Source organism: Tyto alba, unplaced genomic scaffold (genome assembly GCF_018691265.1).
Source record: "Tyto alba isolate M040663 unplaced genomic scaffold, T.alba_DEE_v4.0 Super-Scaffold_7, whole genome shotgun sequence".
Taxonomy (NCBI): Eukaryota; Metazoa; Chordata; class Aves; order Strigiformes; family Tytonidae; genus Tyto; species Tyto alba.
This window is the reverse complement of record NW_024881328.1, coordinates 17959041-17981016: the sequence shown is the minus strand read 5'-3', so window position 1 is coordinate 17981016 and position 21976 is coordinate 17959041. Positions and strand designations below refer to the sequence as shown.

Genomic DNA, 21976 nt, shown 5'->3' with positions numbered 1-21976 from the left:
GGAGGTTTGGGGCGAGATGAAGAGGAGATACCGATCTCCCCTTTTAGGAAGGCTTTGTGCTGGGGTAGGAGTTCAGCAATGGTTTGTTGGGGTTCCCTGCATCATCCTCCTGTTGGGGTCCTTCCTCCTGACCTGGTGCTCTCTCTGCCTTGGGGGACTCCCAAAACCAGGCTTTTTCCGCTGCTGTGGTTGAAGCTGTGTCCGGCTGTGGGAGCAGGGATGCAGCCGAACGCGGCTGCCCTGGTGCTGGGGGATTCGGCCCTTTCTCACCGTGACGCTGTTGGGACGTCCCGATCCTCCCTAGCTCTGCGGGGCTGGGCTTGCTGGGCTGCTGGCAGGGCGCTCGTGCCCTTCACACCCACTGCTGGGGGTGGTTGTCCCTGAGCAGAGGGCTAGTGCAGCAGTCCGGCCACTAGCCACCACTCTTCCTTGCTTTATTGCTTGGCTCCGGGCCACTGCTTTAGGGTATATCTGCTGCAGCTCAAAACTGGCTGTGCTGGTCCGGAGGTTAGAATCTGGTGAGTGCCCATCTCTGCTGGGCAGGGCCCCCCTCCGCAGTACACAGCCCTGGGGAGCGCTCTCAGATCAGCCCTGGGGCATCTCCTTCTGGTCCCCACCTTGGCTGGCAGCTCCTTACCCATCTCCCATCCTGTGCTTGCCCCGCAGGGGTGCAGTCCTGGGAGAAGCCCCCGGAGGAGAGCGCCGTCCCTGCCCGCAAGCGGACCCCCAGCGACAGCCACTATGAGAAGAGCTCGCCGGAGCCCGGCTCGCCCCGCAGCCCCACTGTTCTCTCACCTGAGGTGGTCAGCACCATTGCGGCCAACCCCGGAGGGAGGCCCAAAGAGGTGTGCTGGGGTTGGGGGGCGGTGCTGGGGTTTTGGGGGTGGCTGACGGAGAAGATGCCTCTGGGGAGGCAGAAGACTTGGTTAGCATCTACAGCATCCCGGAGGGCTGAGGTTCAATGATGCTTTTCATGGTGGTGGAGGAGGTGAAAACCTTCCCTTTGCCCCGTCTGCTTCCTCCTCACGGTGTTCTGGAGGTCGGTGCCCATCACAGGGACTGACCCTTATCCTGCTCTTCACAGCCTCACCTCCACAGCTACAAGGAAGCCTTTGAAGAGATGGAGGGTTCCTCCCCCACCAGCCCACCCTCCGGCGGCGGTGAGATTTCTCCCCCCACCCCAGCCTTCCCTGTCTCGCCACAAACCCCTTACTCCAACCCCTGTAAGTGCCGCGGCTCCGGGAGGCGGAGGGGCTCGGTGGGTGGCTCCCGGCGAGCCAGAAATTTGCCAAGTGTCAGACAGCTCCAGGCTCCAGACACCCACTGCCACATTAATCACTCCTCCTCTCCATCCTCTTCTCTCCTCTTCATCCCATCACTCCATGCTGCTGTCAGCATCCCACTGCCGTCGGTATCCCATGCTTGGCACCCTCCTGTTGGCTTTTTCCCACCCACCACTCACTGGGGTGCTTCTTGGATGGGATCCCAATGGGGGATAAGGAGAGAGGCAGGGTCCAAAAGAGCATCCTTTTACCCCGTCCTGGTCCTGCACCTCCCCATCTTTCCTACTGACATGTCAGGAAGGGCAGCAAGGCTGTGGTAGAAGGCAAGAAGGGGGAGCCAGGAGGGACTGAAGACTGGGAGGGGGCTCAGGGCAGACCCTTGCATGCTGTGACACTTCTTGCTCGCTGTCTTCAGGTCAGGAGGGGTAAAAGTCTGGGAGAAGCCAGCCCTGTGCTTGCAGCTTGTCTCTGCTCCTCTGGTGTGGCATCCCTCCTTTCTGACTATCCCTGACTGCGCGCTTGCAGTGGGTTTGTGTGGACCGGGTTTGTGTGACCGGCTTGAGTGACAAACCCCGATGAGCAGCCTCACATCGGCACAGCACGACTCAGGCTGGACCAGGGCAATGGAGCAGCCAGTCACCTGGGAAACCCATCAAAAAGGCGGCAGACTTACCAACCCCCTCCAAAACACTTTTGTAGGCTGAATGCTGAGGGGTGCTCTAGAGCTGGGGATGCTTGGGCTGGGTGCAGCCCCCTCTGATGCCACGTTCTAGTCGCAGTGGGGCCACCTGCTCCCCATAGCTCAAGCCTGTGGGGCTTCAGGCTGTTTCCTCCTGTGCTGTTGGTGTTTCTCCTCTGCAACCTGATGATGTTTGAGCCCTGTCTCATGGGATGCAGTGATTGGAGTGTGGGAGCATCCCCGGGGCGCTTGGCAGCTCAGAAATGGCCCGTTGTTCCTGGGGCCAGAGAGCTCGGTCCTGGGGAAGCATCTCCTTGGCAGTGGGACAGTGGCTCATTTCAGGAACGAGTCACTTGCAGAGGTGACAGGCACAGCCTGTGCCGTGGCCGTGGCCCAGAGGCAGTGCTTCTTACCCAACACCAGCCAGGGAGGCCTGGGAAGTTTGAACCTGTAGCTTGCAGGTTCCTGAGGGGATACAGGAGCAATTCCCCTCCATGGGGAGACAGCAATCCTGGGGGAGTTTCTGGTCTGGGGAGGACCCTGCTGCTCATCAGCCTACAGAGACGTGATCTGACATCATGGTTTGCAGCTGACCAGATTTGGGGAAATCAGACACCCGCTGGGAAAGCTCCTGCTCTTTCGGTTTCCCAGGGGCTCGGCTGCTCTGCTGCTCCAGCCCCAGGCTGCCAGGGGGACCTGACCTTGAGGCCAGGGTCTGGCTTTCCCCCGGAGCTTCCACCGCCTCCCGGCCTCGCTGTGGGCCCCATGCCTGTGCCACCAGTTAGCCACATTCAAATGCTGCTGGAGGGACGTGCCCTCCGGTCCCTCTGGCTGAAGATGAGACCCAGAGGTCTCCCCTGGTGTGGGGAGATGTAGCATCGGGGAGATGGGGCAAACCCAGGGGGCAGGAGGGGAGAGGAGGTGCAGTTGGCTCGCGTAACCCTGCTGCCCTGCACTGTTGGTGCATCCATACCATAGCCATACATACATATACAGCTCCTCCTGGTATGTATGTATGGGCACAGGAGTACAGACCTCACGTGTGCATTGCCACCCCTTGGGGAACATGCTCTGTGCAAACATACTCACCTGCCCGTCAAGCTGGTCTGGAGAGTGGGAGGATTTTTGGCAATCTGACTGTCCCTTTCATGGGGGTGATGAGCTGCTCTGGGACAGCCTGGTCCCAGCTCAGCCAGACATGGGGATTGGCAGAGGGGGCTAAGGTTTGGGTGAGCTGGGTTGGGTGCATGGCTGCTCACACAGGGGCAATGAAAGAGGCTTCTTGCCTTTGGTGGGACCATTCCCTAATGGGGACGATGCTGAGAGATGGGGTCTGGGCCTGCCCTGATGGGAACTGCCCCCTTTCTCCATCCTGCCAGCCCCACGATAGGGCAGGCTGCTTGTTCCCAGGCACCTCCTACCCTGTGCCCTTTCCCAAATGGAGAGAGGGATCATTGCCCTTCCCTGAGGTGTCGCTTCATACAAAGGCATCTCCTCTTCCTGGCAGCCCATGGGTGGGATGGGTCATGGGGGCTCTGAACCCCTGGGCAGATCCAGCCTTTCTAAAGCTTCACTTCCCACCCCTCCACTTATGCTCTTGTGTCCCCCATGCCAACAGTGCGTTCTCCCCCTGGCCTGGCCAAGACCCCGCTTTCAGCACTGGGGCTGAAACCCCACAACCCAGCTGAGATCCTGCTGCATCCAGTGGGAGGTGAGTGTGGGCACGGGGGCTGCAGGTGGATTTTGTGGGGGGCAGTCTGTGAGGGTACCCCTGGCTGGAGAAGGCACTTCTGGCCTCCCTTTTGGGGCCAGGTGGCCCTGGGGTCCTTGTCACCTCCTGTGGGGACTCTGGGACTGTGTGAGGGTGGGGGGATGTTGGTGCTGCCTTGGGGGGGCTCAGCCCAGCAGGGTCTCTGGTGGTGGAGGCTGGAAAACACTGGGGTCTTGTCTCTTCCCCAGCCCTGTACTCCTCCCTCCCTTACCCCCTCTATCCCTTCTCTTCCTCAGCATAGCAGGAGAGGGTTTGCTCACTGGGAGCTAAGCCTATCAGCTAGAACAGCATCCAGAGCCCTCTCCATCCTGGAGAGCTGTCTTTGGGTACAAAGGCCCTGTTGTCCTGGGGACATGTCCCAGAGCAGCCTGCCAAGCCAGACCTCACTGCTCCCCAGCACCTGGGGCCCCTTCCTGGGCCATCTCAGGGCTGACTGTAACCTCCCCAAAACCTGAGCCCGGGGGGTCATGGTTTGGCTGAGCCCACCCAGTGTGACCCTTCCTGCTTTGTCCCCAAGGGCGAGCCAATGCTTTTTTGGTGCTTGCTGGGCTTCTCAGAGCAGCCCTTCATGGTGACTCCCTGCTGGGCTGTTCCTTCTTCCCCACCTGAAACCAGCCTCCTGGGTTTTGGACATCATCTTGGGGATGCTCAGGTGGACCCTGGGCGTGTCCAAGGCTGGGGGTCCAGTTTGGGGTGCAGTGCTGGGGAGGTGTGGGGCTCTCCTCTGTGTGCCCCTGCCTGAGCAAGGCAAAGCTGCTTAACTCCGATTTCTCTTTCTGTCTTGCATGTCTCATCTTCCTCCTCTTCCCTCTCCTATTGCTTCCTTGCCCCTCCATCTCTCAGAGCTAGAAGGGGAGGCAGGAGGTGTCTCTGAAGAAGGTAAGAAGGGCTTTTCTTTCTGTCTCTCTTCCCCGCTCATCCCCACTGTTGGGACCACGACTCAAAGCAGGTTCTGTCTGCGCCAGCAGCCCTCCCTTGCGCTGGTCCCTAGGGATGTAGGAGCATGAGTCTTGCCTGTCCTGCTCTCTTTCAAGAAGGAGAACACTGTGCCTTGTGTTGTGCTTGGATTCTCTGATGTCCAAATAGGACCTGGATGCCTGTCACATTGGGTGACAGTTGTCTATGAGGGTCAAGAGCTCTTTGTTGGTGCGTGGCATCCTAGCTGATGGCACTCTGAGAGGATGCTGGCAGGCTCTGGCCAGCTTTAGACCAGCCTGGTGGGGGGCTGGGAGCAGCAGGCCCGGTTCTGGGCTCCTTCCCTCCCTTTCTGGCTTTGCCGCTGCTGTTTGGAGCGAAAATAAACCAAAGTGCAGCACAAAAGGTCAGCAGGCACAGAGGCCACCAGTGTGCTGCTGGCTCAGCCAGCCGGGCAGCGGCACAGCGCCGGCAGCCGGTGTGTGTTCTCCACTGGCTGGGAGGCTTCCCAAATTCCCCCCACCACTCCCATCCCTGGGCTGCACCTCTCTGGGGATGCCAGGGATGGGGCTGAGCTGGGATGTCAGTTCAGGAGTGGCTGTGCTGACGGAGGAGGCACTGGGGGCTCTGGGTGGTTGGAAGCTCTGGTCTCCTGGGGGTTGGAAGCTTCGGGAGTGGCTGCGATTCCCCGGAGTGACGCCTGCTATCTAACGGTTGTTGGGTGGTTTTACTTTCTTCTCTAATGAAACTTTGGGCCCTCAGGGCCGGGATGGGGAACTGTGTGTTCAAGATAGGTTTTGGGGAGAGGATGTCTCTTCTTGGCAAATTTGCAATGCTTCCTGTGGCTCTGGGAGCCGTCAGTATTTCTCCCTGGGAGTTCCTCAAAGTACACATAATTCAAACCTGAATATTGTGTAATATTGGAGAAAGTGTTTGCTTGAAGAAAATGTTCTGTTTCCAGAGCTGATTTTTCAGCGATGGCATCTTGGGTACATTAAAGTATGTCCAGTGACCCCACTCTGGCTGGGCTGAGTGGCCACCACCAGCCTCTTGCCCTGCTTCATCCTCTCGGATAACGTGATGGTTTTTGGGGGGCTGAATCCTGAGCAGGGACTGGTGCTTTGACTTAAAAAAGCTTTGGCTTAGCACTGTCTCCACCCAGCAGCACACCCCACAAGGATCTCTTCCCTACCAGCACCCAGCTCAGCAGATCCCAGCCTCTGTAGCTGGGCTGGTCCTTGGGATGCTCTGGCAGCACAGGAGCTCGGGGCCTGGCTGCCACCTCTGAGGAGGCTTTAAAACGGCCCGGTGCAGTCGCAGCACTGGGTATTGCTGGCAGGAGCACAGCCCTGCCTGGATTCAGGATTCCCAAATGACTGCCCACCCCCCAGTGACTCATGACCTTTCTATTATCCCACCATCTTCCCGTCTCCAGAGCCTCTTCCAGGAAAACACTAGGAGGCAAGATCAGGTTTTTTCAACCTAAAAAAACCCTGCCTGAAACTTCCCAGTTTTTTTTTTTTAAATTTCTTTTATCCCGTATTGAACCAAATGCCTTGGACATATGCCCACAGTGTGGCACAGGTATGCTGTCCCCCCTCCCCACACCCCTGGCTCCTGCCTTGCTTCAGCCCCCACCTTTGCAGGAGGGGCTGGCATTTTTGCAGCCCTTTGGTCTTAACCTCTTGCAGGCTGACTCATATGTGCTGTCTGGCTAATTTTAGTCTGGGGTGGGGAGCTAGGGGGGAAAAGTGAGTAGCTGTGAAATTAATTTAATTACCTAAGTGGTGAGTTTCTTGCAGCTGCCCTGGGCAGTGCCTCATCTCTGACACTCGGAGCCATGTGTCCTACCTCAGATGCTGGTACCCAGCCCATGTTGACCTCCTCGATCTGGTTTTGGCTCAGATCTTTCCTGGGGTGGTTGAGCAGGACTGGGCAGGGAGATCAGCCCAAGGGATGGATGACTCCTCCTCTGTCTGCAGGTGGATGGGGCATGGAGATGCTGGGGGGCAACCTGTGACAGTGTTTCCTTGCAACCCCCTGGTCTGGCACTGAACGCAGAGCTGTGCATTGGTGTTACTGGCTGCTGGTGCCAGCAGGCTTAGCCAGAGCCCGGCTGTTATGACTAATAATAATAATGTTAATAATAATAGTTTGTCATACTAATTACTACTGTGGAGCTGCCTTGGGCATGGCCAGCCTGGAGCCAGGGACCTGCAACAGTGCCTGGCCCACAGCATTTGACACCAGTAGGTCTCACTTAGGGTTTCATGCCCCAGCATGGAGGCAGTTGGTGGCACGTGCCAGCCAAGGTGTGACAAGGCTGCGGGGGTGCTGAGGTATGGGGATAAGGCTGCAGCTCTTCCCTCTGGTGTGGCTTTTTGGGGGGGCAGCGTCTGGGGGCTGCAGGGGCTTTTCTAGGGATGAGGACCAGCCTGGATGGAGCAGGAGGCAGCGGGGAAAGGGAGGAGGGAAGGTTGGATCTGGCGGCTGCCATGGCTGGTGACAGCCAGCCCAGCCCGCTGCTCCTGGCATGGGATGGCTCAGCGGCTCCAAAGGAAAATTGCTTTTCTTGGTCGTGCTCACGGGCTCTGGTTTCAAGCTGGGCTGGAAGTGAGAATGTTGGATGCTGCAGTGGAAATAGCTCAGGCTGCTCTCTGGTCTGCTGCTGGAGATGGCTGGCAGAGGTGGGCCGTACAGGGCAGGGACCACTAGGCATCATCGTCAGTCCCGTGTGAGTCAGCGCAGGCTGGGAAGAGTCACCAGCTCTATTTTTAGGGGCTGAGGATGAGCAAGGAGCACGACGTGTGCTGTGTGGCATCCCGGGTGGGGAGGGACGTGACTCAGAGCAGGGCGGAGGGGCCGTGGCACGGGAGCCCCTGCGGGAAGGGACTGCCGTCCAGTGGAAGGGACCGCAGTCCTGTGTGCTCCGGTCCCCTCAGGGAAAGGGGTAGGCATGGCCCCCCTCCCTGTGCTCTGGCTGGGGCCTTCAGCATCCCTTGGAACAGCCTGAAGGTTCAGATGAGCCAGATGTGGTTTTGCGCAATCCCTGGGATGAGGGATGGGAGAAATGTGCAGCTGGAGAAGCTCAGCTCAGGCACCCTCACTGGCTGAAACAGGGGTACCGTGAAGGGCACGGCATCGTTCCCATGGGAGCTGTGGGCTCATCCATTTCGCCTTCTCTTTTGCTGCAGAGCCCAGAAGCTACGTTGAGTCAGTGGCCCGCACGGCCACGACGGGCAGGGGAGGGACCCTGCCCACCACCCAGCCGGGGGGCCCAGAGGTGCCTGCCAGGAACGGCACCTTCGCCAACTCCTTCACTGCCCCCAGCCCCGTCTCCACCAGCAGCCCCATTCACAGCGTGGACGGGTAAGACAGTGGGTGCAGACCCCGGGGGCTGGTGGGGCCAAGGATGAACCCTGCCTGGTGCACAGGCTTGCTCCCACATTGAAATTGCCTTTGCAAGGACCCCCGCCTCCTCACACAGCGGGGGGGGGGGGGGGGAGGTGTCTCAGCCAACCATGTGGCTCACTGCCCTGAGGACACAAAGCTGGGTCACTGGTGGTCACTTGGTGGTCACTGGATCTTAACAGCATCTCACTGGGAACCTGGCCCCTGGGGTGGCAGGAGGGATGGGGTCTGTACTAAGCCCTAGCTGTGGGTTAGGCTGAGCATTGGTCCCTTCTGGTACGATGGAGCCATCCTTCCTGTCCCCTCTACAACCTGCCCATGAGGTGTCCCGCACTAGCCCAGCCTGGCAAGGCTGGCAGGGAGGAACAAATTGGGTATTTTGCTGGAACAGTAGCTGGAAAAAGGCTCTGTCTCCCAGAATGTCATATTCTGAGAGGGAATTGGGATGCATGGTGGAACTAAAGCTGCCTCTAGTTGCTTTCATGCAGCTGGCAGGACCCATCCCTCTGTTGCCTCTAAACAACCAAGGAGTTTGCTGGTGTCGTGGCTCAGTTTCCCTGTGCACCACTCGCACGAGGGTGCCAGCCAGCAGCAGGAACAAGCAGCGGAGCTGAATCCTCCTTCTCCTCATGTCTCCCCAGGGCCTCCCTCCGCAGCTACCCATCGGAGGGCAGCCCCCATGGCACGGTTACACCTCCCCACGCCTCGGCTGAGCCTGTTTACCGGTTGCCTGTTGGCTCGCAGATACCCTCTGCTCACAGCAGCTACCAAAACTCGTCTCCATCTTCCTTTGCAATGGTCCAAGGTGGGGTCCCGGGCTCAGCGTATGCCAGCCCTGACTACCCTGATGGCCGAGCCAACCTCCAGCCAGACCCCCAATCTCGGCCTCAGCCACAGGTCAATGTGGTGGGGGTCCACGTCCTGCCGGGGAGCCCCCGCACCCTGCACCGGACAGTGGCTACCAACACGCCGCCCAGCCCTGGCTTCGGGCGAAGAGCCGTCAACCCTGGCATGAGCGGCACTCCCGGCAGCCCCGGGCTGGGCAGACACACCGTGGTGGCTCATGGCAACCTGGTGGCCCCACCGGGAAGCCCCAGCCTGGCCAGGCATCAAGCTGTGGTGGCCGTGCCCCCTGGCAGCCCCCTGTACGGCTACCCCAGCCCGGAGGAAAGGCGCCCGACGCTGTCTCGGCAGAGCAGCTCCTCTGGCTACCAGCCTCCCTCCACGCCATCCTTCCCCGTCTCGCCGGCGTACTACCCCGGCACAAGCACGCCGCACTCCTCCTCCCCGGACTCGGCTGCCTACCGCCAGGGCAGCCCCACGCCACAGCCTGCGCTGCCCGAGAAGCGGCGGATGTCAGCCGGGGACCGCTCCAACAGCCTCCCCAGCTATGCCACCATCAACGGCAAGGCGTCCTCGCCCCTCTCCAGTGGCATGTCCAGCCCCAGCGGTGGGAGCACCGTCACGTTCTCCCACACCCTGCCGGACTTCTCCAAGTTCTCCATGCCAGGTAAGGGATGCCCTCAGAGGTCCCTGCGTCCCCCGGCCTGCCCAGGGCTCTCCCTTCCTTCTCCTCGCTGGCCGGCGGGGAAGGGGTTGCAGCCACGTCTTGATTTACCCCTCCTGATCATCCGCAAACCGGCGGCACTGCTGGGGCTTGGGCCATTTCCCGTGCTTTCTGGCAAATCCAAACAGGAAAAGCACCAACCCGTCATCGCTGGCGTAAACAGCGCCCAGAGTTGTGTACGGGGAGATCAAAGCTCCCGGAGGCGGCTTTTCTCTGCTGTGGGGATGCGCTGACCTCCTGGCCCCGTTCCTGGCGGGCTTTACCCTGCCGAGACCCCGCTGCGGCCCTGCTTTCTCATTTCAAACGGTGTGCCGTGCCCCGGGTGCCGCCGCGCCTGGAACACCTTCGCTGGCTCCCGCGGGACACCTCGGTGACGCCAAGATCGGGCTGATAGGACCAGGGGAATAAAGCCACGGGGCAGCAGTGGCTCCGGCTGCCAGGCCGGTTTCGCTGCCGAGTGGGCAGCCCTTTGTGGGCGCGCTGGCACCCGCCCCGGCCCCGTGACTTGCTGTGGCTGGGGATCTTTCCCAGCGGGGATGCAGGAGCAACTAAACCCCATAACAATTAGCAAGCAGGCTGGGGAAGGGAGTGAGCCCCCCCACCTCTCTGAAGGTGACCAGATTGCAGGGGGCTGATAACACGTCTCCAGCAGAGATGCTATCTGGCCCTCTGGGTTGTTTGCTCGGTTGTTTTTGGAAAGCAGGTGTGGGGAAATGTTGCCTGAGCAAAGTGACAGCTTTGTGGCCTGAGGACCGGCTCCCATCGGGGCTGTGACACTGATGGGCACTGAGTGAGGCAGCGTCGGGCTGGGGCTAGGGCTGTTTTTACCAGGGTATGTTGACTTGTCCAGTTCCTCTGCACAGAGCAAATATAAGGGAAGGAATTTATTTTTATGATGGATGAGCTAAATCTTGAACATTAGAGAGCAGCGGAGGTCCTTTGAAGTCAGAGGATCTCCCCCCTCCCTACCCTCTGGACATATTTCTTTCCTCTGACAGCTTTCATTTCACCTGGCTAGCTCCCTTTTAAATGATGAATTCCCCTTTTTGTCTCTGGCTGTGTGGCAAGGAGGCTCATCTGATGCACACTCCTTCGAGGGCCCTTGTGCTTGGATTTAGCTTTAGATGCCCAGCAGCTCCATAAGCTCCAGGTGCTGATCAGCCTGCCTGGATGTGGAGGAGTGGGTTGAGATTAAAGCAACGTACTGGGGCTGAAAGGAGGTGGAGGTATTAACGCTTTAGCCTGATTTGCTAAAAACTTGTGGATTTTTAGGTACAGCGTCTTTTAACTATTTTCTTATTTTCCTTTCCTTGTAGACATCAGCCCTGAGACTCGTGCCAATGTCAAGTTTGTGCAGGACACTTCTAAGTACTGGTACAAACCGGAGATCTCCAGGGAGCAGGGTGGGTAGTTGGCACAGGGTGAAGGATATGGTTGAGTGAGCCATGGTTGGGAGCTGGGGTGTATCTTGGGTGTATCTGGGATCACAGGAATTAGCAAGGATTTCCCTTAAGGGCTGGGTTAGGACTGAAGTTGGATTGTAGATGCTCAGACCATTGCAGAGGGGGGTTGAAGCCCAGCTCAGCCGCAGGTTTGCATGATGCAGTTTGGGTCTATGTAGTTTGGGGGTGCAAAGCACCCAAATCTTGATTTGAGAGATCTCAGAGGGGTCTTGGAGACATGGCTAAAATAAGAGGGGGAGGATAAGGAGGGGGCAAGGTGCCTGCAGGGGCAAGGTCCCAGAATTTGGTCCACGGTTCCTGCCTGCTCTCCAGTTCTAGGTTACTCAGAACTGGGCTGGGTAGGAATGGATCCTCTGAGATGCCCACGCAAGGGCAGAAAAGGTTGGGGAGAGATGAGCCCCTGCATGACCACAGACCTGCTCAAGAGCCCCGTCCAGATGCACAGTGGGGACAGTAACGTTGTCGTGCCCGGCTGTGAGGCTGTGGGGCTGGGGCACCCCAGCCCAACCCACACCTTCCTGATTTTGGAGGGCACATCGGCTCTTGCCTTGCTGGCTCTGAGGTCTGTTGTACTCTCCTGCAGCCATCGCACTGCTGAAGGACAGGGAGCCAGGGGCTTTCATCATCCGAGACAGCCACTCCTTCCGGGGAGCCTACGGTCTCGCCATGAAAGTAGCTTCTCCACCTCCCACGGTCGTGCAGCAGAACAAGAAAGGTATTGTGTGCCCCTCTCCATCCCACGCGGAGATGCTTTCCATCGTTCGTCCGGGGCGAGCGGGAAGTTGGGTCTGCTGAGCCAGTCGTGCCCTTGGGTTTGTGCTGATGTGGCAGGATCCCTCCCTTCCCTCCCAGGGCACAGGGAAGCACCAGACAGCTTCTGCCCTGAGCTGCAGTGGGCTCAGGGGCATCTGCGTCTTGGGCTTTGGCATGGTGAAATGGGAACAGCCTCCTCAGCCCACCAACACCATGGGGGAGCCTGGCCTGGGTCAACCCTGTGCAAAGGTTTGGATTTGAGGAGGACATGTGGAGTGGCAGAGACCCCTCCCTCGAGCTGAAGCACTGGTTTCCCCATGGGACTGTGGAGGAGGAGGGTGACTCTGGTGTGAGAACTTTCTGTCTGTTCCCAGGAGACATCACCAACGAGCTGGTGAGGCACTTCCTCATCGAGACCAGCCCGCGGGGTGTGAAACTAAAAGGATGCCCCAACGAGCCAAATTTTGGTGAGTGCCCCCAGTGCTCCCACATGTGGGGTTGGGTTGGGAGATCCTTGCCTTTGCTGGACCATCAAAGCAGAGCTGTTGGGTGTCCCGGAGAGCTGCTGCCTCTGTTACTGCCTCTTGTCCCTGTGTAACTGAGTCCTGTGGCCATTTGGAGCCTCTGGGGTTATGCATATTTATGAATGTGTACAAATGTGCCTATTTGCACAGGTATGTACCTATCTGCACACACATGTAGGACAAACGATGCTGCTGGGCAGAGTGGAGGGCAGGGGCTCCCTTTGTTTCATTTATCCCATGGCTAATGTGCTGTGAGGCACTGCACGAGGACCTCTGCCCCGCTTGTTCCTAGGGTGGCCCTGGCATCTCTGTCCCCTCCCTGAGCCCTCTGTGGGCATGGTGGATTCAGCAAGAGGAATTGCCATTTGTGGCATTAGGACCGCAGTGAAGAAACTCACCAACAAGCCTGTTCCCATCCACCTAGAGCAACAGTGACCTAACACTGGGGAAACCTGCATCCCCAGTCTTGCACTGACCACCTCCCCTCTCTCCCTAGGCTGTCTCTCGGCCCTGGTGTACCAGCACTCCATCATGCCCTTGGCCCTGCCCTGCAAGCTGGTTATTCCTGACCGAGGTAAGAGCCAGGACCAGAAGGGATTGTATCCGCACCCACAACCTGTGGGGACGAGGGAGGTTTCCAAGCATGGAGCACCAGTAACCATCACATGTCTTCTAGATCCCATGGAGGAAAAGAAAGACACTGTGTCGGCCACCAACTCAGCCACAGACCTCCTCAAACAGGGTGCGGGTGAGTAGAAAGGGGCTGTTGTGGGGTGAATGTGGCTCGGAACAGTGGTTGACCCCACGCCTGCTGTCTCCCTTTCCAGCCTGCAATGTCCTCTTCATCAATTCGGTGGAGATGGAGTCGCTGACGGGCCCCCAGGCCATTGCGAAGGCTGTTGCTGAGACCCTGGTGGCTGACCCCACGCCCACTGCTACCATTGTCCACTTCAAAGTCTCTGCACAAGGCATCACCTTAACTGACAACCAGAGGAAGTAAGAGCTCCCATGGCCATGTCTTTGGGTCCCCAAAGCCAGTAGGGCTGTGATCCAGGGAGTGTGTTGATGAAGGATGTCCCTGGGGTGGCGTGAACCTGATCATGGGCAGGGCTGGGCTTTGTCCTCGATTCCTGAAGCATCCTAGGGGAGACCTATGGAGTATCCCCTATGCCAGTGGGGCTGGGCTGTGGTTGGGCAGAGGTGGGGGCTCCCTGGCCCTGACACTCCCTGATTTGTGTTTCAGATTGTTCTTCCGACGACACTACCCCCTCAACACTGTCACCTTCTGTGACCTGGATCCCCAGGAACGAAAGTGAGTGCCCTAACCTGGAGGGAGCACATGTCCCCAGTCCCTTTACCTCACCCAGGCTCCTGGCCTGCTTGGAGCAGGGTCTTTGCTTGCTCTGTCCCCCGTGCTCCTGAGGAGAGCAGGGATGGACGTTCCCCTTCAATATTGTGGGGCAACACCAGCTTCTCCTGGTGACTTCCTGGTGTCTCCAAGCATCTTCATGCTGAGGGAGAGGTGCATCAGGTTTTTTCCACAGAGCCAAGCCTGTGCAAAGCCAGGTTGGACTTCCAGCATTGGTGCAGTGGCCCCCATCATGGCCCTGTCTCTCTGTGGGGTGCAGGAGGCACTATCTCTCACACCTCCTCTTTTCCTTGCAGGTGGACTAAAACTGATGGCAGCAGCCCAGCCAAGTAAGTACTTTCTGTGCTTCCCAACTGATTCCTCCCAGCCGCTGTCAGGGTTGTTCCCGCTCGTGTTTGAACATTGGCTGGAAGATGTCCCATGCAGGGCAGTCTCTTGGCCATGAGTGAGATGTTCCTGCAGTGAGGAGCTAAGGCTGATTCACCCAAGCATGAGAACATGGTCCTGGGGACTCAGGAAGCATCTTGTAGCCTGAAATTCCTGGTCAGAGCAGGCATGGTCCTTGCTGAACTGGCCTTTCTGGAAACTCTCTCAGCAGAGTCAGAGGGAGATGGCTCATGGAGCAGAGCCGGAGGTTATGTTGATGGTATGTGAGCCACTGTCCAGCTCTTCCCTTTCCTCCTGTCCTCCCTGTCCTGAGCCATGTGAGTGCAGAGCCACTGGCTGAGCCCATTTCCAGGGGACAATTCCCACTAATTTTAGCCATTGTGTTAGTGGAGGGGTTTTTATTAGGATGACCAGCTGCTGGGATATTTCCTCTCCCCAATTAGAAACACCACAGCCTGGGCCTGTCTCACATTCTGTTCCTCCATATTTATAACTTGAGTTTGCATGTTCTAATTAAAAAGAAAAAAAAAAAAAAAAAAGGACATTTTACTCATCAGGGGAGAGACAAACAGAAATAACTGCATCGACTCACTTAGCTCCCTGTGTCCCCACATGGCCTTCCTCTCATACAGGGTCTATCCCAATGGCCAGCCCATCACACCTCCGTGGTTTCAAGAGTTGTCACCCAAACCAAGGCAATGCATCCCTTCTTGGTGATGATCTAGGGGAGGGTGGCAGGGATGGGCAGAGCAGAGAGGAGTTTGGTCAAGAGATGATGAAAACGCAGTACTGGCCTTCAGAGAAATTGCAGCAAAGGGAAGAGTAGATGGGTCTTCATGAAGGCTGGTTTGGGATGTCTTCCCCTGTGTTGTGCGAAGTAGATGTTAAAGAGGGGAAGGTGGACAAGACCATGCTGGAGGAGGGTTGTGGCGTTCCTTGGGTGAGCAACATTGGCAAACCTCACTGAGCCTCTTGCCTTCTCCCCACCCAGGCTCTTCGGCTTTGTGGCCAGGAAGCAAGGGAGCACCACAGACAATATCTGCCACCTCTTTGCTGAGCTGGACCCAGACCAGCCAGCTGCAGCCATTGTCAACTTTGTCTCCAGAGTCATGCTTGGCTCCGGCCAGAAAAGATGAGCTGGCGCTTGCGGGTGATTCTTGAATTTTGGAGAAGGACTTGGAGCTGATCCGAGAAGGAATGTGAGGAAGTGCATTGTGGGAGAGGGAAGTGAATTGGGGGGTGGGGTGGGGGGGAAAGGGTTGGAATTTTGGAGGAAAACAGCAAACAAGCAAAAGAAACACAACGAAACCCCTAAAAACTCAACACAAGCCAAACACACACTTAGAGGAACCAAAAGCACGCACCTACATAAGAGAGCCACAAAGTCACGCCAGACAGGATGCATGTCCCATCGCAGGGAAGGTGACCAAAGCAAAGGCAGCAGTGAGAGGTGTGTTCCCAGCTTTCAGCATCACTGTCCTGAGTGGTGACATCCACTTGGGACCAACTGTGGGACCATGAGTGGTGTTTTCCATCTGGAAAAAAAAAAGAGACAACTGGCAAAACCCATGGAAGAAGCTCTGTCCCAACAGCTCCATCAGTGAACATCTGCGGTGTGTTTGAAATGACCCATAGGAGATACCGACGTGGGTTGGTTTGTGGGACACCGAAGGAAATGCCTTCAGAAACCTTCCTTTGCCCAGCTGCAGCAGAGGGTCCTCACCAGCCCCCCGTGCTTCTCCTGAAACCTGACGGCCACCTGGCAACTTGCTGGGGGAGTGGGGGGGCTTGGTCCTGAATCCTCCCATCCCCAGGGAGCTCGGCTGTGGGCTGACCTCCGTTGCTGACCCAGAGCCCAGCGCTGGTCACAGGTGAGCTGCTGTGAGTCCACCCAGAGAGGGGGGTCACGGCATTTCCCCACGTCCCTGGGGGTCTTTGTACCCCCCAGCCTGCGAGGAGGTGTGGGGGAGCTCCTGCCACCCCGTGCCTGGGGAAGGCAGATGCTCCCTGGGAACCTCCCTGGAGGATGCAGAAAGTCGCCTCTTCTCCTGTCTTCCCCTTTTCCCTCCTGTCACTAGTCCTCTTTGGCAGTTTTCTCCTGTGGCCTGTCACACGTTCTCTTACCACACACACAAAAAAAAAAAACCAAAACAGAAAGGAAAGAAAAACATTGTAATAATAATAGTAATTATAATAATAGCGTATGCTGGCACAGGTGAGCTCCCTGTGTGAAGCAGTGGACCCGTGGCTACCCCTTATCTCGCTCTTTGGAGACGTGCAAGCAGTTTTTAAATTGCATGGACGTTCAAGTTGCACGAAAGGTGAATGACTACAAGTAACTCAGGCGCTTTTTTCTCCTTTTATTTTGGAGGCCACGTTAAAAAAAAAAAAAAAAAGAAAAAGAAGGCAGAAGATTAAAAAGAAAAAAGGGAAGGACCTGCAGTCACTCGACCATGTTGGCTCAGTGGGGAGGTAACAGGTCCTCCGAGAGCCACCCTGCTTGGCATGCGTGTACCCCCAAAACCGGCTGGCTGGAGGCTCATGCCCCCCTGAATGCACCGTAGTTTTGCAGTGGCTTCGGTGCTGTTGGCTTTTCCCTTTGCTTTGAGGGGTGAGGAGGGCCAGTGGGGGGGCGAGAGGGGTGAAAGGCCCCTGTGCTGCTGCGGGCAGGGGATCATGGTTGGGGGGCAGCAGGTGGAGGTCCCAGCCCTGTGGTGCTGGGGAGGGGGCAGAGGGTGCTTCGGTCACACGTGCAGGCTTGGGACAGGGGGAATGGTCCGGCTGGAACCGCAAGGTCATTGCCGAGCTCTTGTCTGCAAATATTTCCCCTTCCCTCGAGAGCTTTTTGGGAGAAGTTTTCAGTGCAAAGTGGCCCAGATAGTCTGTTGGGGGCAAAAATTAGAAGCATAGCACTGCAGGCCCCCAGGAGAGCTTGTCTCCCTCAAACTGCCCTTGCCTTGATAGCTATAATATATATACGAGCTATACTGACAAAATACTGTAAGCTAATGAAATTTTAAGGAGGAAAAAAAAGGTTAAATTTACACTCCGAAAATATTTATTTTTACCATACTGCTTTCCGCGCATCGTATCTCCCCCATTATATCCTCCTCCCCCACTTCCCCTGCCCCGGGGAAACACCTGCACGTTAAAAGAAAATCCAGAGCAAGGAAAAATATGGATGGGGGAAGAGGCGCAGGGGTCCCCCCCGTGTTGGGGCGGTGTGCGCGTGACCGGGGGGTGTGTGTGTGTGTGTGTGTGTGTGTGTGTGTGTGTGTGTGTGCACACGCGTGGGGGAGCGAGCGGCGTGGGTGCCCGGAGGGGGCTGGCACGGCCGGAGGCTGTACTGATGTACTGAAGCGAGCGTGAGAGGATGCAGAGCGAGGAGTATGGTTACGAGATGATGGTGGGACAGGGGAGTCTGGGGGGGGGCTTCCCCCTCCCCAGCTCCCTGTCCACATGGATGCAGAGACCTTTTAATTTTTGATGTTTGCGAAAAGCTATTCCCTCCTTCTGCGAAATTCAAGCGAGATGAGAGATGATATCACCCGTAATCTCCTCACCCTGCCATTCACTGATTAGAGAAAACACTGTGTTTATAGATATATAAAAATATATTTTTGAAAGCCTCTATTTTTCAGACTTGGTTTTCTCACTGCTAAGAAAAGAGATGATAATAGTGTAATTTTATTTTAATCTGCTGCCTCAGAAACTGGTGCTTGAAACTCCCATTCTTCTTTTTCTCCCTGTACAAACGAAGCAGATCTAAGCACCCCAGAGATGTCGCGTAGAAGCCGACCCCAGCAGATACCTGCCGATAGCATCACGCCTGCTTTGGGCCCTGAGCCTCTCACGGCTTCCCCACTAACCCACTAGCTGAAGATTTAGACCATATCCAAATCTCAAACACTAACAAAACTGACTGATGATTATATTAGTTTTTTAACACACAGCTAATCACCTTCCAATGATGTAGCCGGGTGTTTGTCAGCTCCCTTTAAAGGCACTTTTTTTCCTTTAATCTCGTTTTAAAAGTTACATTTTTAGGTGTAACTACCCTTTCTGTCCTGGGGAGAGACTGCCAGCCGGTGTTGAGGATCACCCAGGTCCTGGGGCTGGCGGGGACTTAGTGTTGATATTTTTCTCTTTATGAAAGGGACAGAAAAGACTCTTTGGGTTTATTTCTTTCATTTTTAAATGCAGTCATGGTATCTGAGATTTGAGCTTGTGCGAGTAAAGCGCAGCATATGTTTTGTTGTAATCACACTGCCGTTGTCAGCAGCCGGATGGTATCTCTCTCTCGCTCACACACACACACAAACACATCCCTCCTTCCTGCACAAAGAACTGCATATATTCTTGCCAAAGATATCCTTGAAAACGCACTTTTCCCCACATATATATATATATTTTTTTTTTTTGCGTGTGTAAATTTATTGTACGTGCCCATTTCGTGTCAGTTTGTTCTTCAGAGAAGCCCCTTTCCTCCCGTCCTCCCTTTGCTGTCAGTGTTGCTATCTGTTGGGAAATGCTCCCTGGGGGACGTGTTGTTTGCTGCCTGTCCCAAATGGTAGCACCTGCAATGTGCAAAATTTGGTGTTTCCATTCAGTGGGGCTGCCTCCGGCTCTGCCCATCCCAGAAGCTATTTTGGGAGATGATCCATGTCATCATCTGCTGATAGGATGCATCCATCTCATGGCCTTTGCCACACCCTCATTGCAAGTGGAGATGGGGGGGGGTTCATGGGTTTAAGTAGATAAATTGAGCAAAGTTTGGGGTTGCTCCGGATGCAACATTTGCTGGCTGCCCCCTGGTCAAACCACACATGGAAAACAAACCAGGTAGGGAGAAAAACCCAACCCAGCCCCTGGGCATCGATTTTCCAGTGAGTTCAACTGCTTGAACTGCAGCGCAAAGTAAATCCCGACCCAGCAGGTCGGGCGGGTAAAGAAACCAGTTGCCCCAAAACCCCAGACAGCAGCATCAACAAAAGGCAACCCTTCCCGTTGGAGCAGGCAGGAGGATCAGACAGCAAAGGAGCCCGCAGGGGCTTGTTTCATTTCGTTCGTTTGTTTTGCAAATTGTGAGGTTGGTTTGGGGTTACTCATTTTTCTTTTTTTTTTTTTTTTTCTTAAAATGGAAAAATTAAAAAGAAAAAAAGGAAGCAACCCAACATTTCTGTTGGCAGATCCTGTGCCGCTGTGTTATGTGTGGATTTTTTTTGTTGTTGTTGTCTTTGTTACTTTGGGAATGTTACAGATTTATTTGCTAATCAGTGTTAATGAACAGTTTCAAACTTTTAGACTTGCCCATTTCTGTGTATTTATATAGATGGAAAAAAAATACATTATATTTTGTATCTTTGTGCCCATAATGTTGTTGCGTGTTTAAGTATGACTTCGGTCACACCATGTCCATGTGTGAATGTGACACCGCTTTTGTCTTCCCATTGTACAGATGTTGGATTCTTTGCAGTTCATTGTATGGCTTTATAAAGTGGTAAAAACAAAAAAAAATCAGTTATATAAAATATACTGTTGCTTGGAATGCCAGCTTGGTGTCTGGATTGCTGGAAATGTATCCTGAAATTTAAGGGAGCGCAGGAATAAACGTGCTGTTCTTTTTGCACAGGGAAAAAGAAACAACCCTAAATCCCGGCGGGTGCTGTGTTTTCTCCAGGCTGTCGTTCCCCCCATTCCTCGATGGCAGATTGGGGCCCCCGGACAGACGCCGGGTGGTGGGCGTGGGAAGAAGGAGGGGTTGTGCCGCTGCTTGTCAGCCTCCAGCCGCAGCTTGTGCTCACCAGATGCTGGCTAACCAGACAGCCCCCAGACTTCCTACCGGGCTCCAGCTCCAGCTTGGGCTTTTGTTTACCAGGAAGGATCTCCCCATCTTGCCCTGCACACACTGGGCAAATCCCTCTGCTTTGTTCCAAGCTGCCTTTAGGTGCTGTCTGTCCAGCCTTGGATGTCCCCTTTGAGTCCATCTCCCACAGGAGAGCAGGATGGGATGGTGCTGGTATGGGGTCTTTTGCCTTTGCTGAGGTGGTAGTTTGGGCTCTGCTCCCATTAAATCCTACTCCCTGCCCCTTTCGGAGCGATCCTGCTCCCTTGTGCCTGGCAAAACTTCCCCCAAAGTCCCATGCCTGGCTTTTCTAATGTTTGCGGAGCAATTCCCAGCATCTGCCAGAGCCCTCAGCTCCCGGCTTTCTGGCTCTGCTCTTTCCCCTCCTTGCTGAGTTGGTGGCCAAGGCCTGGCCCCCGGGATGGATTGAGTTTAATTAAACAAGAAATATCAGCCAGAGCAGTGGCAGTTTCTCTGGCGCCAGCGCTGCTGCGGCTCAGAGGCTCAGAGCTTCTCCCGGGAGCCGGCAGCACTAAAAATACCTCCTGCCTTTCTCTAAAATAGCTGCAGGGTGAGGGGTGGATTGAGGGGGGCTGCTTTCACAGGAACCCCATGCTGTGGGGCTTGTACTGGGAGGCAAAGGCAAGAGGGGTAAGGGGAGGGGATGGAGTGGTTTCTGACCTGCCAGAAATAGCTGTGGGGTTGTGGGTGGGCACCCAAGCAACATGCACCACGGGACCTCAGGAGGTACCCGGCATTTGCCAGCCTTGGCCTCAGCTGTCCCCTCTCTACCTACTGACAAGACAGGACCTGCAGCCTCCTCTCCCTAGCTGACACCTTGGGATTGATATTTTCTTGCTAGCTTCTCTTGGTTTTGTTTCTTCCCCAATTCCTGTTGGTATTGACCCCCCAGGAGCCGGCACCAGCCATCTGTGTGATCCCAGTGCTCCTGCCTGACTGGGACAGCCGCTGCTGGGTGTCCCCTGGACAGGAAGGAGAGGTGGCGAGTGCCTGGCGAGGTGGCACAGACTATTTGTTGTGAGCCATAAACTGCTGTGCGTTTCCCTCCCCGCCCCCTGCCCCTTTTCTGCAGTTACTTCCCCATTTCCTTTCCAAAATTCCTCGGGAGCTTCTGGTTTGTGTTTTTCCTCGACATGTTCTTATCTGCCACACGTTTCCTCTCACTGGGTCTCACAACACAGGCTTTTCAGGGTCTCTCTCTTTGCAGCTTGCTGCTGTCACTGGGCCAGGCTGGTGGCTCTGGTGTGTCTATCAGGAAAGGCAGGTCCCACCAGCTCCATGCCAGGAAATCTTGCCCTCATTGCATCTCCCTGTGGCCACTTTCAGGTTCTTAAATCAGCGCTTTTTTGTAATTTCAGACCCTGCTCTGGAGACTCTGGGCCACCCAGGGAGAGTTTCTTGTGGGGCTGTGAAAGGCAGCAAAGTTTCTCGCTCCTTTCTGCCTGATGCTCCAGAGTGGGCATGCTGTCGGACAGTCAGGAAACGCTGGGTTGGGGCACTCTGCCTTCACCAAGGGCGAATATTCCTAGCCAACTGCCTTGCAAACGTGGTCAGACTCCAAGCAATCTCTATTTAACAGATTTTAAAGCCCAGGACCCAGGACCCACGGGCTCATTGGCTTGTAGGGTGCTGTTGGCAGATAAAAGCTAGCTGGAAAGCTATGCCCTGAATCTAGAGTGGGGCGCCAGCAAGGAGGGGTGGTCCTGGGGAGAAACCCTGGAGGTGGGCCTCTGTACCTCTCCCTCCCCAATTTTCTATTGACTAAGCTAGAAACAACCCTCAGATCTAGAGCAAAACTGGGGTCATAGTGGTAGGGATGGGGCAGTATCATCTTCCTTTGCTTTTACTCTTTCCCAGGCTTCTCAGTGGTGCTGGGGCCCCCTCAGAAGTGTCAGAAGGAACAGAAAGCATGACACAACCTGGCTTTTCCTGAGCATCATGTCTGGGCAAAGACTAGGAGCCAGCCAGACTCCCCAGGGTGGGAAGGG

The 21976-nt window shown here is 55.9% G+C and overlaps 1 protein-coding gene across 11 annotated transcripts in view; it reads left to right on the top strand.

Moving 5' to 3' along the window:
• Positions 1–19775, top strand: part of TNS1 (tensin 1) — a 69982-nt gene extending 50207 nt beyond the window's left edge. For 6 of the 11 annotated variants that reach the window (XM_042783851.1, XM_042783848.1, XM_042783858.1 and 3 more), the window contains 15 exons: positions 667–845; positions 1085–1223; positions 3581–3673; positions 4577–4612; positions 7843–8017; positions 8701–9569; positions 10943–11029; positions 11673–11804; positions 12217–12309; positions 12863–12940; positions 13043–13114; positions 13194–13362; positions 13610–13678; positions 14032–14064; positions 15114–19775. In XM_042783851.1, coding sequence (XP_042639785.1) covers positions 667–845; positions 1085–1223; positions 3581–3673; positions 4577–4612; positions 7843–8017; positions 8701–9569; positions 10943–11029; positions 11673–11804; positions 12217–12309; positions 12863–12940; positions 13043–13114; positions 13194–13362; positions 13610–13678; positions 14032–14064; positions 15114–15258 — 2369 coding nt within the window. In that variant the 3' untranslated portion in view covers positions 15259–19775. The remainder of the gene's footprint in view (positions 1–666; positions 846–1084; positions 1224–3580; positions 3674–4576; positions 4613–7842; positions 8018–8700; positions 9570–10942; positions 11030–11672; positions 11805–12216; positions 12310–12862; positions 12941–13042; positions 13115–13193; positions 13363–13609; positions 13679–14031; positions 14065–15113) is intronic. The other 5 variants (XM_042783849.1, XM_042783852.1, XM_042783854.1 and 2 more) reach the window with 5 other exon arrangements.
• The last annotated feature ends 2201 nt before the right edge of the window (positions 19776–21976 follow it).